Genomic DNA, 15,752 nt, shown 5'->3' with positions numbered 1-15,752 from the left:
TTCTCACTCTCTGAAGCTTTAATTTCTGTGGAATGTAGAATGCCGATCCTCCTCCTCCTCCTCCTCCTCGTCTTTTGTTAGTTCTGTCCTTTGTGAATAAGTTGTCTTCGTCCATCTGTATGTTCCCATTGTGCCGGTTTCTCCACCAGGTTTCTGTGTTGCTGATGACGCCATCATTCTCCTCCTGTATTACTAGCTCTAGTTCTCCTTGTTTCCCAGGCTTTATGCTCTGTTGCTTCCTTTTCTTAGATTCTTTCTGAGTCTCCTGTCCTCTTTACCATATTTCGTATCCTTGCTTAAGCCTTCATTTGTATGTTCCCACCATGCCGGTCCCTCCACCAGGTTTCTGTGTCGCTGATGACTGCTTCATTCTCCTGTATTACGAGCTCTAGTTCTCCTTGTGTCCCAGGCTTTATGCTCTGTTGCTTCCTTTTCTTAGATTCCTTCTGAGTCTCCTGTCCTCTGTCCTCCTTTACCACATTTCATACCATTGAGTAACATAGTGTGGGCATACTGCCATGGGGGGGATGTGTGTGTGCACCTCTTATCTACAGTTAGGTCCAGAAATATTTGGACAGTGACACAAGTTTTGTTATTTTAGCTGTTTAGAAAAACATGTTCATAAATACAATTCTATATATAATATGGGCTGAAAGTGCACACTCCCAGCTGCAATATGAGAGTTTTCACATCCAAATCGGAGAAAGGGTTTAGGAATCATAGCTCTGTAATGCATAGCCTCCTCTTTTTCAAGGGACCAAAAGTAATTGGACAAGGGACTCTAAGGGCTGCAATTAACTCTGAAGGCGTCTCCCTCGTTAACCTGTAATGAATGAAGTAGTTAAAAGGTCTGGGGTTGATTACAGGTGTGTGGTTTTGCATTTGGAAGCTGTTGCTGTGACCAGACAACATGCGGTCTAAGGAACTCTCAATTGAGGTGAAGCAGAACATCCTGAGGCTGAAAAAAAAGAAAAAATCCATCAGAGAGATAGCAGACATGCTTGGAGTAGCAAAATCAACAGTGGGGTACATTCTGAGAAAAAAGGAATTGACTGGTGAGCTTGGGAACTCAAAAAGGCCTGGGCGTCCACAGATGACAACAGTGGTGGATGATCGCCGCATACTTTCTTTGGTGAAGAAGAACCTGTTCACAACATCAACTGAAGTCCAGAACACTCTCAGTGAAGTAGGTGTATCTGTCTCTAAGTCAACAGTAAAGAGAAGACTCCATGAAAGTAAATACAAAGGGTTCACATCTAGATGCAAACCATTCAACAATTCCAAAAATAGACAGGCCAGAGTTAAATTTGCTGAAAAACACCTCATGAAGCCAGCTCAGTTCTGGAAAAGTATTCTATGGACAGATGAGACCAAGATCAACCTGTACCAGAATGATGGGAAGAAAAAAGTTTGGAGAAGAAAGGGAACGGCACATGATCCAAGGCACACCACATCCTCTGTGAAACATGGTGGAGGCAACGTGATGGCATGGGCACGCATGGCTTTCAATGGCACTGGGTCACTTGTGTTTATTGATGACATAACAGCAGACAAGAGTAGCCGGATGAATTCTGAAGTGTACCGGGATATACTTTCAGCCCAGATTCAGCCAAATGCCGCAAAGTTGATCGGACGGCGCTTCATAGTACAGATGGACAATGACCCCAAGCATACAGCCAAAGCTACCCAGGAGTTCATGAGTGCAAAAAAGTGGAACATTCTGCAATGGCCAAGTCAATCACCAGATCTTAACCCAATTCAGCATGCATTTCACTTGTTCAAATCCAGACTTGAGACGGAAAGACCCACAAACAAGCAAGACCTGAAGGCTGCGGCTGTAAAGGCCTGGCAAAGCATTAAGAAGGAGGAAACCCAGCGTTTGGTGATGTCCATGGGTTCCAGACTTAAGGCAGTGATTGCCTCCAAAGGATTCGCAACAAAATATTGAAAATAAAAATATTTTGTTTGGGTTTGGTTTATTTGTCCAATTACTTTTGACCTCCCAAAATGTGGAGTGTTTGTAAAGAAATGTGACAATTCCTACAATTTCTATCAGATATTTTTGTTCAAACCTTCAAATTAAACGTTACAATCTGCACTTGAATTCTGTTGAAGAGGTTTCATTTCAAATCCAATGTGGTGGCATGCAGAGCCCAACTCGCGAAAATTGTGTCACTGTCCAAATATTTCTGGACCTAACTGTATGTGAGCTTCACATTGTATTAATCTCAGGGGACATTTAGGCCACGTCACACACAACGAGATCGCTAACGAGATCGTTGCTGCGTCACAGTTTCCGTGACACAGCAGCGATCTTGTTGTGTGAGACACCATCCAGCGATCAGGCCCCTGCTGTGACACCGCTAGTCGTTGATGAATGGTTGAGACCATTTTCTTCAAAGGCGATGTCCTGCTGGGCAGAATGCATCGCTGTGTTTGATGCCTACGAACGAAATCCTAACACAGATCCAATGCCCACTGAGATCGTTATACAGGTCGCTGATCGTCACTGCGTCGTTGGTAAGATCTGACTGTGTGACATCTCACCAGCGACTTACCAGCGATCATGTTATCAGGTCACGTCGTTTTCGGGATCGCTGGTAAGTCGTTAAATGTGACGTGGGCTTTAGACTGTTAGTTGGAAGGTCAGTGCATGTAGAAAATGGATCGTCATAAACATTTGACCATAGCCCCATTCATTGTGTGTCCAATACACCAACAGGAACCCATTGTTTACAAGCACCATATAGAAGACAGTATGGATGCCTGTGTTATATTCCAAAATGGACACTACCATTATACAAGTATCTACAGAGGGGTGATAAGTGACGGAGCAGTGAGTGTCCGACTGCTCGGACCAGCACCGATCAGAATGGGGAACTATTATCCCCGGTATAGAATCAGCAGGGCGGCCGCCACCGCTCTGTTCAGTCTGTACGAGGCGGCTGGAAAAAGCCGATTGCAGCGCGGAGATGGTGAATGATGGACGCCGGTCGTGTGCGCACTGCACCTTCACCCCAACCAGGGAACTGATCCCCCTCTGCCAGTCCATGCCGGTCCCCGACCAATAACTTGTCACTAGAAATCCCCTTTAAATGAAGAGACGCACAAATCCTAATAACGTTCCTTTATATTTTACCCTGAGCCAAAAACCAAATCTACACGAGCAATGAGCAGTGATGACACCGCGTCTACGTGTTCTTATGTCCCCGTGACCAGAAGACGTTTATGTCCTGTGTTACTGACGATAAGAGTCGTCCTGATCAGAGCGAAACTGCAGAAATCTGATGTTATGTGATCCCTCCACACTAATAAGTGACCATCATAAAGGATCTGACAAGCCGAATCCCCCAATGTCACCTGTACGAATGATGATTCCCCCTGTCATCTCCAGCTCCATCATAAAGACCCGGCACAACCGCAGCCGAGATCATCCAGAGAGCGACCAACAAGCATGGACGAGGACAAGAAGGAGACGACAAGAAGAATAACCGACCTCGCCTTACACATCATCTCCCTGCTGAGCGGAGAGGTAAACTCCTGTATATTCTATATTATCTGCTGAGTGGAGAGGTAAACTCCTGTATATTCTATATTATCTGCTGAGTGGAGGGTAAACTCCTGTATATTCTATATTATCTGCTGAGTGGAGGGTAAACTCCTGTATATTCTATATTATCTGCTGAGTGGAGGGGTAAACACCTGTATATTCTATATTATCTGCTGAGTGGAGAGGTAAACTCCTGTATATTCTATATTATCTGCTGAGTGGAGAGGTAAACTCCTGTATATTCTATATTATCTGCTGAGTGGAGGGTAAACTCCTGTATATTGTATATTATCTGCTGAGTGGAGGGGTAAACTCCTGTATATTCTATATTATCTGCTGAGCGGAGGGTAAACTCCTGTATATTCTATATAATCTGCTGAGTGGAGGGGTAAACTCCTGTATATTCTATATTATCTGCTGAGTGGAGGGGTAAACTCCTGTATATTCTATATTATCTGCTGAGTGGAGGGGTAAACTCCTGTATATTCTATATTATCTGCTGAGCGGAGGGTAAACTCCTGTATATTCTATATAATCTGCTGAGTGGAGGGGTAAACTCCTGTATATTCTATATTATCTGCTGAGCGGAGGGTAAACTCCTGTATATTCTATATTATCTGCTGAGTGGAGGGTAAACTCCTGTATATTCTATATTATCTGCTGAGCGGAGGGTAAACTCCTGTATATTCTATATTATCTGCTGAGTGGAGAGGTAAACTCCTGTATATTCTATATTATCTGCTGAGTGGAGAGGTAAACTCCTGTATATTCTATATTATCTGCTGAGTGGAGAGGTAAACTCCTGTATATTCTATATTATCTGCTGAGTGGAGAGGTAAACTCCTGTATATTCTATATTACCTGCTGAGTGGAGGGGTAAACTCCTGTATATTGTATATTATCTGCTGAGTGGAGGGTAAACTCCTGTATATTCTATATTATCTGCTGAGTGGAGAGGTAAACTCCTGTATATTCTATATTATCTGCTGAGTGGAGAGGTAAACTCCTGTATATTCTATATTATCTGCTGAGTGGAGAGGTAAACTCCTGTATATTCTATATTATCTGCTGAGTGGAGGGGTAAACTCCTGTATATTCTATATTATCTGCTGAGTGGAGGGGTAAACTCCTGTATATTGTATATTATCTGCTGAGTGGAGGGTAAACTCCTGTATATTCTATATTATCTGCTGAGTGGAGAGGTAAACTCCTGTATATTCTATATTATCTGCTGAGTGGAGGGTAAACTCCTGTATATTGTATATTATCTGCTGAGTGGAGGGGTAAACTCCTGTATATTCTATATTATCTGCTGAGCGGAGGGTAAACTCCTGTATATTCTATATAATCTGCTGAGTGGAGGGGTAAACTCCTGTATATTCTATATTATCTGCTGAGTGGAGGGGTAAACTCCTGTATATTCTATATTATCTGCTGAGTGGAGGGGTAAACTCCTGTATATTCTATATTATCTGCTGAGCGGAGGGTAAACTCCTGTATATTCTATATAATCTGCTGAGTGGAGGGGTAAACTCCTGTATATTCTATATTATCTGCTGAGCGGAGGGTAAACTCCTGTATATTCTATATTATCTGCTGAGTGGAGGGTAAACTCCTGTATATTGTATATTATCTGCTGAGTGGAGGGTAAACTCCTGTATATTCTATATTATCTGCTGAGTGGAGAGGTAAACTCCAGTATATTCTATATTATCTGCTGAGTGGAGAGGTAAACTCCTGTATATTCTATATTATCTGCTGAGTGGAGAGGTAAACTCCTGTATATTCTATATTATCTGCTGAGTGGAGAGGTAAACTCCTGTATATTCTATATTACCTGCTGAGTGGAGGGGTAAACTCCTGTATATTGTATATTATCTGCTGAGTGGAGGGTAAACTCCTGTATATTCTATATTATCTGCTGAGTGGAGAGGTAAACTCCTGTATATTCTATATTATCTGCTGAGTGGAGAGGTAAACTCCTGTATATTCTATATTATCTGCTGAGTGGAGAGGTAAACTCCTGTATATTCTATATTATCTGCTGAGTGGAGGGGTAAACTCCTGTATATTCTATATTATCTGCTGAGTGGAGGGGTAAACTCCTGTATATTCTATATTATCTGCTGAGTGGAGAGGTAAACTCCTGTATATTCTATATTATCTGCTGAGTGGAGAGGTAAACTCCTGTATATTCTATATTATCTGCTGAGTGGAGAGGTAAGCTCCTGTATATTCTATATTATCTGCTGAGTGGAGAGGTAAACTCCTGTATATTCTATATTATCTGCTGAGTGGAGAGGTAAACTCCTGTATATTCTATATTATCTGCTGAGTGGAGAGGTAAGCTCCTGTATATTCTATATTATCTGCTGAGTGGAGAGTTAAACTCCTGTATATTCTATATTATCTGCTAAATGGAGAGGTAAACTCCTGTATATTCTATATTATCTGCTGAGTGGAGAGGTAAACTCCTGTATATTCTATATTATCTGCTGAGTGGAGAGGTAAACTCCTGTATATTCTATATTATCTGCTGAGTGGAGAGGTAAACTCCTGTACATTCTATATTATCTGCTGAGGGGAGAGGTAAACTCCTGTATATTCTATATTATCTGCTGAGTGGAGGGGTAAACTCCTGTATATTCTATATTATCTGCTGAGTGGAGAGGTAAACTCCTGTATATTCTATATTATCTGCTGAGTGGAGGGTAAACTCCTGTATATTCTATATTATCTGCTGAGGGGAGAGGTAAACTCCTGTATATTCTATATTATCTGCTGAGTGGAGAGGTAAACTCCTGTATATTCTATATTATCTGCTGAGTGGAGAGGTAAACTCCTGTATATTCTATATTATCTGCTGAGTGGAGGGTAAACTCCTGTATATTCTATATTATCTGCTGAGTGGAGGGGTAAACTCCTGTATATTCTATATTATCTGCTGAGTGGAGGGGTAAACTCCTGTATATTCTATATTATCTGCTGAGTGGAGAGGTAAACTCCTGTATATTCTATATTATCTGCTGAGTGGAGAGGTAAACTCCTGTATATTCTATATTATCTGCTGAGTGGAGAGGTAAACTCCTGTATATTCTATATTATCTGCTGAGTGGAGGGGTAAACTCCTGTATATTCTATATTATCTGCTGAGTGGAGGGTAAACTCCTGTATATTCTATATTATCTGCTGAGTGGAGAGGTAAACTCCTGTATATTCTATATTATCTGCTGAGTGGAGAGGTAAACTCCTGTATATTCTATATTATCTGCTGAGTGGAGGGTAAACTCCTGTATATTCTATATTATCTGCTGAGTGGAGAGGTAAACTCCTGTATATTCTATATTATCTGCTGAGTGGAGAGGTAAACTCCTGTATAGTCTATATTATCTGCTGAGTGGAGGGTAAACTCCTGTATATTCTATATTATCTGCTAATTGGAGGGTAAACTCCTGTATATTCTATATTATCTACTGAGTGGAGAGGTAAACTCCTGTATATTCTATATTATTTGCTGAGTGGAGAGGTAAACTCCTGTATATTCTATATTATCTACTGAGAGGAGGGTAAACTCCTCTATATTCTATATTATCGGCTGAGTGGAGAGGTAAACTCCTGTATATTCTATATTATCTGCTGAGTGGAGAGGTAAACTCCTGTATATTCTATATTATCTGCTAAGTGGAAGTTAAACGCCTGTATATTCTATATTATCTGCTGAGTGGAGGGTAAACTCCTGTATATTCTATATTATCTGCTGAGCGGAGAGGTAAACTCCTGTATATTCTATATTATCTGCTGCGTGGAGGGTAAACTCCTGTATATTCTATATTATCTGCTGAGGGGAGAGGTAAACTCCTGTATATTCTATATTATCTGCTGAGTGGAGGGTAAACTCCTGCATATTCTATATTATCTGCTGAGTGGAGAGGTAAACTCCTGTATATTCTATATTATCTGCTGAGTGGAGGGGTAAGCTCCTGTATATTCTATATTATCTGCTGAGTGGAGAGGTAAACTCCTGTATATTCTATATTATCTGCTGAGTGGAGGGTAATCTCCTGTATATTCTATATTATCTGCTGAGTGGAGGGTAAACTCCTGTATATTCTATATTATCTGCTGAGTGGAGGGTAAACTCCTGTATATTCTATATTATCTGCTGAGTGGAGGGTAAACTCCTGTATATTCTATATTATCTGCTGAGTGGAGAGGTAAACTCCTGTATATTCTATATTATCTGCTGAGTGGAGGGTAAACTCCTGTATATTCTATATTATCTGCTGAGTGGAGAGGTAAACTCCTGTATATTCTATATTATCTGCTGAGTGGAGAGGTAAACTCCTGTATATTCTATATTATCTGCTGAGTGGAGGGGTAAACTCCTGTATATTCTATATTATCTGCTGAGTGGAGAGGTAAACTCCTGTATATTCTATATTATCTGCTGAGTGGAGAGGTGAACTCCTGTATATTCTATATTATCTGCTGAGGGGAGAGGTAAACTCCTGTATATTCTATATTATCTGCTGAGTGGAGGGTAAACTCCTGCATATTCTATATTATCTGCTGAGTGGAGAGGTAAACTCCTGTATATTCTATATTATCTGCTGAGTGGAGGGTAAACTCCTGTATATTCTATATTATCTGCTGAGTGGAGGGTAAACTCCTGTATATTCTATATTATCTGCTGAGTGGAGGGTAAACTCCTGTATATTCTATATTATCTGCTGAGTGGAGAGGTAAACTCCTGTATATTCTATATTATCTCCTGAGTGGAGGGTAAACTCCTGTATATTCTATATTATCTGCTGAGTGGAGAGGTAAACTCCTGTATATTCTATATTATCTGCTGAGTGGACAGGTAAACTCCTGTATATTCTATATTATCTGCTGAGTGGAGGGGTAAACTCCTGTATATTCTATATTATCTGCTGCGTGGAGAGGTAAACTCCTGTATATTCTATATTATTTGCTGAGTGGAGAGGTAAACTCCTGTATATTCTATATTATCTCCTGAGTGGAGGGTAAACTCCTGTATATTCTATATTATCTGCTGAGTGGAGAGGTAAACTCCTGTATATTCTATATTATCTGCTGAGTGGAGGGGTAAACTCCTGTATATTCTATATTATCTGCTGAGGGGAGAGGTAAACTCCTGTATATTCTATATTATCTGCTGAGTGGAGGGTAAACTCCTGCATATTCTATATTATCTGCTGAGTGGAGCGGTAAACTCCTGTATATTCTATATTATCTGCTGAGTGGAGGGTAAACTCCTGTATATTCTATATTATCTGCTGAGTGGAGGGTAAACTCCTGTATATTCTATATTATCTGCTAATTGGAGGGTAAACTCCTGTATATTCTATATTATCTACTGAGTGGAGAGGTAAACTCCTGTATATTCTATATTATTTGCTGAGTGGAGAGGTAAACTCCTGTATATTCTATATTATCTACTGAGAGGAGGGTAAACTCCTGTATATTCTATATTATCTGCTGAGTGGAGAGGTAAACTCCTGTATATTCTATATTATCTGCTGAGGGGAGAGGTAAACTCCTGTATATTCAATATTATCTGCTGAGTGGAGGGTAAACTCCTGCATATTCTATATTATCTGCTGAGTGGAGAGGTAAACTCCTGTATATTCTATATTATCTGCTGAGTGGAGGGGTAAACTCCTGTATATTCTATATTATCTGCTGAGTGGAGAGGTAAACTCCTGTATATTGTATATTATCTGCTGAGTGGAGGGTAATCTCCTGTATATTCTATATTATCTGCTGAGTGGAGGGTAAACTCCTGTATATTCTATATTATCTGCTGAGTGGAGGGTAAACTCCTGTATATTCTATATTATCTGCTGAGTGGAGAGGTAAACTCCTGTATATTCTATATTATCTGCTGAGTGGAGAGGTAAACTCCTGTATATTCTATATTATCTGCTGAGTGGACTGGTAAACTCCTGTATATTCTATATTATCTGCTGAGTGGAGAGGTAAACTCCTGTATATTCTATATTATCTGCTGAGTGGAGGGGTAAACTCCTGTATATTCTACATTATCTGCTGAGTGGAGAGGTGAACTCCTGTATATTCTATATTATCTGCTGAGGGGAGAGGTAAACTCCTGTATATTCTATATTATCTGCTGAGTGGAGGGTAAACTCCTGCATATTCTATATTATCTGCTGAGTGGAGAGGCAAACTCCTGTATATTCTATATTATCTGCTGAGTGGAGGGTAAACTCCTGTATATTCTATATTATCTGCTGAGTGGAGGGTAAACTCCTGTATATTCTATATTATCTGCTGAGTGGAGGGTAAACTCCTGTATATTCTATATTATCTGCTGAGTGGAGGGTAAACTCCTGTATATTCTATATTATCTGCTGAGTGGAGGGTAAACTCCTGTATATTCTATATTATCTGCTGAGTGGAGAGGTAAACTCCTGTATATTCTATATTATCTGCTAAGTGGAGAGGTAAACTCCTGTATATTCTATATTACCTGCTGAGTGGAGAGGTAAACTCCTGTATATTCTATATTATCTGCTAAGTGGAGAGGTAAACTCCTGTATATTCTATATTATCTGCTGAGTGGAGAGGTAAACTCCTGTATATTCTATATTATCTGCTGAGTGGAGGGTAAACTCCTGTATATTCTATATTATCTGCTGAGTGGAGAGGTAAACTCCTGTATATTCTATATTATCTGCTGAGTGGAGAGGTAAACTCCTGTACATTTTATATTATCTGCTGAGGGGAGAGGTAAACTCCTGTATATTCTATATTATCTGCTGAGTGGAGGGGTAAACTCCTGTATATTCTATATTATCTGCTGAGTGGAGGGGTAAACTCCTGTATATTCTATATTATCTGCTGAGTGGAGGGTAAACTCCTGTATATTCTATATTATCTGCTGAGTGGAGGGTAAACTCCTGTATATTCTATATTATCTGCTGAGTGGATAGGTAAACTCCTGTATATTCTATATTATCTGCTGAGTGGAGGGTAAACTCCTGTATATTCTATATTATCTGCTGAGTGCAGGGTAAACTCCTGTATATTCTATATTATCTGCTGAGCGGAGAGGTAAACTCCTGTATATTCTATATTATCTGCTGAGTGGAGGGTAAACTCCTGTATATTCTATATTATCTGCTGAGCGGAGAGGTAAAGTCCTGTATATTCTATATTATCTGCTGAGTGGAGGGTAAACTCCTGTGTATTTTATATTATCTGCTGAGTGGAGGGTAAACTCCTGTATATTCTATATTATCTGCTGAGTGGAGAGGTAAACTCCTGTATATTCTATATTATCTGCTGAGTGGAGGGTAAACTCCTGTATATTCTATATTATCTGCTGAGTGCAGGGTAAACTCCTGTATATTCTATATTATCTGCTGAGCGGAGAGGTAAACTCCTGTATATTCTATATTATCTGCTGAGTGGAGGGTAAACTCCTGTATATTCTATATTATCTGCTGAGTGGAGAGGTAAACTCCTGTATATTCTATATTATCTGCTGAGTGGAGGGTAAACTCCTGTGTATTTTATATTATCTGCTGAGTGGAGAGGTAAACTCCTGTATATTCTATATTATCTGCTGAGTGGATAGGTAAACTCCTGTATATTCTATATTATCTGCTGAGTGGAGTGGTAAACTCCTGTATATTCTATATTATCTGCTGAGTGCAGGGTAAACTCCTGTATATTCTATATTATCTGCTGAGCGGAGAGGTAAACTCCTGTATATTCTATATTATCTGCTGAGTGGAGGGTAAACTCCTGTATATTCTATATTATCTGCTGAGCGGAGAGGTAAAGTCCTGTATATTCTATATTATCTGCTGAGTGGAGGGTAAACTCCTGTGTATTTTATATTATCTGCTGAGTGGAGGGTAAACTCCTGTATATTCTATATTATCTGCTGAGTGGAGAGGTAAACTCCTGTATATTCTATATTATCTGCTGAGTGGAGGGTAAACTCCTGTATATTCTATATTATCTGCTGAGTGCAGGGTAAACTCCTGTATATTCTATATTATCTGCTGAGCGGAGAGGTAAACTCCTGTATATTCTATATTATCTGCTGAGTGGAGGGTAAACTCCTGTATATTCTATATTATCTGCTGAGCGGAGAGGTAAAGTCCTGTATATTCTATATTATCTGCTGAGTGGAGAGGTAAACTCTTGTATATTCTATATTATCTGCTGAGTGGAGAGGTAAACTCTTGTATATATCTCTATTGACTTACTTAGTATACGTGTGACCAAGTCACTGGTAGGTGTGACAATGGCCTCCACACACTGGAGACAGGCAGGTGTGACAATGGCCTCCACACGCTGGAGACAGGCAGCTGTGACAATGGCCTCCACACACTGGAGACAGGCAGGTGTGACAATGGCCTCCACACACTGGAGACAGGCAGGTGTGACAATGGCCTCCACACACTGGAGACAGGCAGGTGTGACAATGGCCTCCACACACTGGAGACAGGCAGGTGTTACAATGGCCTCCACACATTGGAGACAGGCCGGTGTGACAATGGCCTCCACACACTGGAGAGAGGCAGGTGTGACAATGGCCTCCACACACTGGAGACAGGCAGGTGTGACAATGGCCTCCACACACTGAAGACAGGCAGGTGTGACAATGGCCTCCACACACTGGAGACAGGCAGGTGTGACAATGGCCTCCACACACTGGAGACATGCAGGTGTGACAATGGCCTCCACTCACTGGAGACAGGCAGGTGTGACAATGGCCTCCACACACTGGAGACAGGTAGGTGTGACAATGGCTTCCACACGCTGGAGACAGGCAGGTGTGACAATGGCCTCTATACGCTGGAGACAGGCAGGTGTGAAGATGGCCTCCAGACACTGGAGACAGGCAGGTGTGAAAATGACCTTCACACACTGCAGACAGCCACTTATGACAATGGCCTCCACACACTGGAGACAGGCAGGTGTGACAATGGCCTCCACACACTGGAGACAGGTAGGTGTGACAATGGCCTCCACACGCTATAGACAGGCAGGTGTGACAATGGCCTCCACACACTGGAGACAGGCAGGTGTGACAGTGGCCTCCACACACTGGAGACAGGCAGGTGTGACAATGGCCTCCACACACTGGAGACAGGCAGGTGTGACAATGGCATCTACACACTGCAGACAGCCACTTGTGACAATGGCCTCCACACACTGGAAACAGGCAGGTGTGACAATGGCCTCCACACACTGGAGACAGGCAGGTGTGACAGTGGCCTCCACACACTGGAGAAAGGCAGGTGTGACAGTGGCCTCCACACACTGGAGACAGGCAGGTGTGACAATGGTCACCACACGCTGGAGACAGGCAGGTGTGACAATGGCCTCCACACGCTGGAGACAGGCAGGTGTGACAATGGCCTCCACACACTGGAGACAGGCAGGTGTGACAATGGCCTCCACACACTGGAGACAGGCAGGTGTGACGATGGCCTCCACACACTGGAGACAGGCAGGTGTGACAATGGCCTCCACACGCTGGAGACAGGCAGGTGTGACAATGGCCTCCACACACTGGAGACAGGCAGGTGTGACAATGGCCTCCGCACACTGGAGACAGGCAGGTGTGACAATGGCCTCCACACACTGGAGACAGGCAGGTGTGACAATGGCCTCCACACACTGGAGACAGGCAGGTGTGACAATGGCCTCCGCACACTGGAGACAGGCAGGTGTGACAATGGCCTCCACACGCTGGAGACAGGCAGGTGTGACAATGGCCTCCACACACTGGAGACAGGCAGGTTTGACAATGGCCTCCACACACTGGAGACAGGCAGGTGTGACAATGGCCTCCACACACTGGAGACAGGCAGGTGTGACAATGGCCTCCACACACTGGAGACAGGCAGGTGTGACAATGGCCTCCACACACTGGAGACAGGCAGGTGTGACAATGGCCTCCACACACTGGAGACAGGCAGGTGTGAATGAGGCCTAATACGCACCAGCATCTCTCCTTACACAGGATTACACAATAGTGGAGAAGACGACAGGTGACTGTGCGGCCCCCATCATTCATCTCCACGTATCCGGAGGACGGAGCAGTAATGAGCGCCCCATCACAGATGCCCCGCACCCCCCGATGCCTGAGAAGAAGATCCTAGACCTCACCAGGGAGATGACGGAGCTGCTGACCGGAGAGGTGAGTGCAGGGGATGCTGGGAAATTCTACAGTGTACACTGGAGGATTCTGGGTAATGTGGGTATATGTCTGTCAGGTTCCTATCAGGTGTCAGGATGTCGCTGTCTATTTCTCCATGGAAGAGTGGGAGTACATGGAGGGGCAGAAGGATCAGGACCAGGACGTCAGGAGGAAAAATGACCCCACAAGGGTAGACGAGGGCAAAAGCAACATGGCTGCACGGATATGGCTCCTCACCCTAGAGATGATCGACTTGTTAAAGGGAAAGGTGAGAATCTCCCGAGAGATCACACTTATCTCTATTACTATAACAGGAATGACTGAAAAGATGGAGGATTATTAGAATCTATGTGGTGATCACCGTCTCTCACTGTATACAGGAGCAAATGGTGGTGAAGACGACGTCTGGGGAGTGTGTGACCCCCCATCTGTGTGGAGGACGGAGCGAGATCCAGAGCCGAAACACAAAAGCCCCGCACTCCCCGACACCTGAGAAGATCCTCCACCTCACCAACAAGATCACCGAGCTGCTGACCGGAGAGGTGACTGCTGGGAGATTATACAGTGTACACTGGAGGATTCTGGGGGATGAGAGGTGACTGCTGGGAGATTATACAGTGTACACTGGAGGATTCTGGGGGATGAGAGGAGACTGCTGGGAGATTATACAGTGTACACTGGAGGATTCTGGGGGATGAGAGGAGACTGCTGGGAGATTATACAGTGTACACTGGAGGATTTTGGGGGATGAGCGGAGACTGCTGGGAGATTATACAGTGTACACTGGAGGATTCTGGGGGATGAGAGATGACTGCTGGGAGATTATACAGTGTACACTGGAGGATTCTGGGGGATGAGAGGTGACTGCTGGGAGATTATACAGTGTACACTGGAGGATGCTGGGGGATGAGAGGTGACTGCTGGGAGATTATACAGTGTACACTGGAGGATGCTGGGGGATGAGAGGAGACTGCTGGGAGATTACACAGTGTACACTGGAGGATTCTGGGGGATGAGAGATGACTGCTGGGAGATTATACAGTGTACACTGGAGGATTCTGGGGGATGAGAGGTGACTGCTGGGAGATTATACAGTGTACACTGGAGGATGCTGGGGGATGAGAGGTGACTGCTGGGAGATTATACAGTGTACACTGGAGGTTTCTGGGGGATGAGAGGAGACTGCTGGGAGATTATACAGTGTACACTGTAGGATGAGAGGTGACTGCTGGGAGATTATACAGTGTACACTGGAGGATTCTGGGGGATGAGAGGAGACTGCTGGGAGATTATACAGTGTACACTGGAGGATTCTGGGGGATGAGAGGAGACTGCTGGGAGATTATACAGTGTACACTGGAGGATTCTGGGGGATAAGAGGAGAGGAGACTGCTGGGAGATTATACAGTGTACACCAGAGGATTCTGGGGGATGAGAGGAGACTGCTGGGAGATTATACAGTGTACACTGGAGGATTCTGGGGGATGAGAGGAGACTGCTGGGAGATTATACAGTGTAAACTGGAGGATTTTGGGGGATGAGAGGTGACTGCTGGGAGATTATACAGTGTACACTGGAGTATTCTGGGGGATGAGAGGTGACTGCTGGGAGATTATACAGTGTACACTGGAGGATTCTGGGGGATGAGAGGTGACTGCTGGGAGATTATACAGTGTACACTGGAGGATGCTGGGGGATGAGAGGTGACTGCTAGGAGATTATACAGTGTACACTGGAGGATTCTGGGTGATGAGAGTAGATTGCTTGGAGATTTTACAGTGTACACTGGAGGATTCTGGGGGATGAGAGGTGACTGCTGGGAGATTATACAGTGTACACTGGAGGATTCTGGGGGATGAGAGGAGACTGCTGGGAGATTATACAGTGTACACCGGAGGATTCTGGGGGATGAGAGGTGACTGCTGGGAGATTATACAGTGTACACCGGAGGATTCTGGGGGATGAGAGGAGACTGCTGGGAGATTATACAGTGTA

General features: G+C 43.4%; 1 protein-coding gene across 1 annotated transcript in view; it reads left to right on the top strand.

The window, feature by feature from the left end:
- Nucleotides 1-3,169: 3,169 nt before the first annotated feature.
- Nucleotides 3,170-15,752, top strand: part of LOC142297467 (uncharacterized) — a 231,552-nt gene continuing 218,969 nt past the window's right edge. The window contains exons 1-5 of the mRNA XM_075341693.1: nucleotides 3,170-3,289; nucleotides 3,395-3,532; nucleotides 13,581-13,757; nucleotides 13,834-14,025; nucleotides 14,138-14,299. Coding sequence (XP_075197808.1) covers nucleotides 3,170-3,289; nucleotides 3,395-3,532; nucleotides 13,581-13,757; nucleotides 13,834-14,025; nucleotides 14,138-14,299 — 789 coding nt within the window. The remainder of the gene's footprint in view (nucleotides 3,290-3,394; nucleotides 3,533-13,580; nucleotides 13,758-13,833; nucleotides 14,026-14,137; nucleotides 14,300-15,752) is intronic.

This window comes from Anomaloglossus baeobatrachus, chromosome 3 (genome assembly GCF_048569485.1).
Source record: "Anomaloglossus baeobatrachus isolate aAnoBae1 chromosome 3, aAnoBae1.hap1, whole genome shotgun sequence".
NCBI classification, from domain to species: domain Eukaryota; kingdom Metazoa; phylum Chordata; class Amphibia; order Anura; family Aromobatidae; genus Anomaloglossus; species Anomaloglossus baeobatrachus.
Note: the sequence above shows the minus strand (reverse complement) of the source record. Positions and strands in the feature narration are given on the sequence as shown.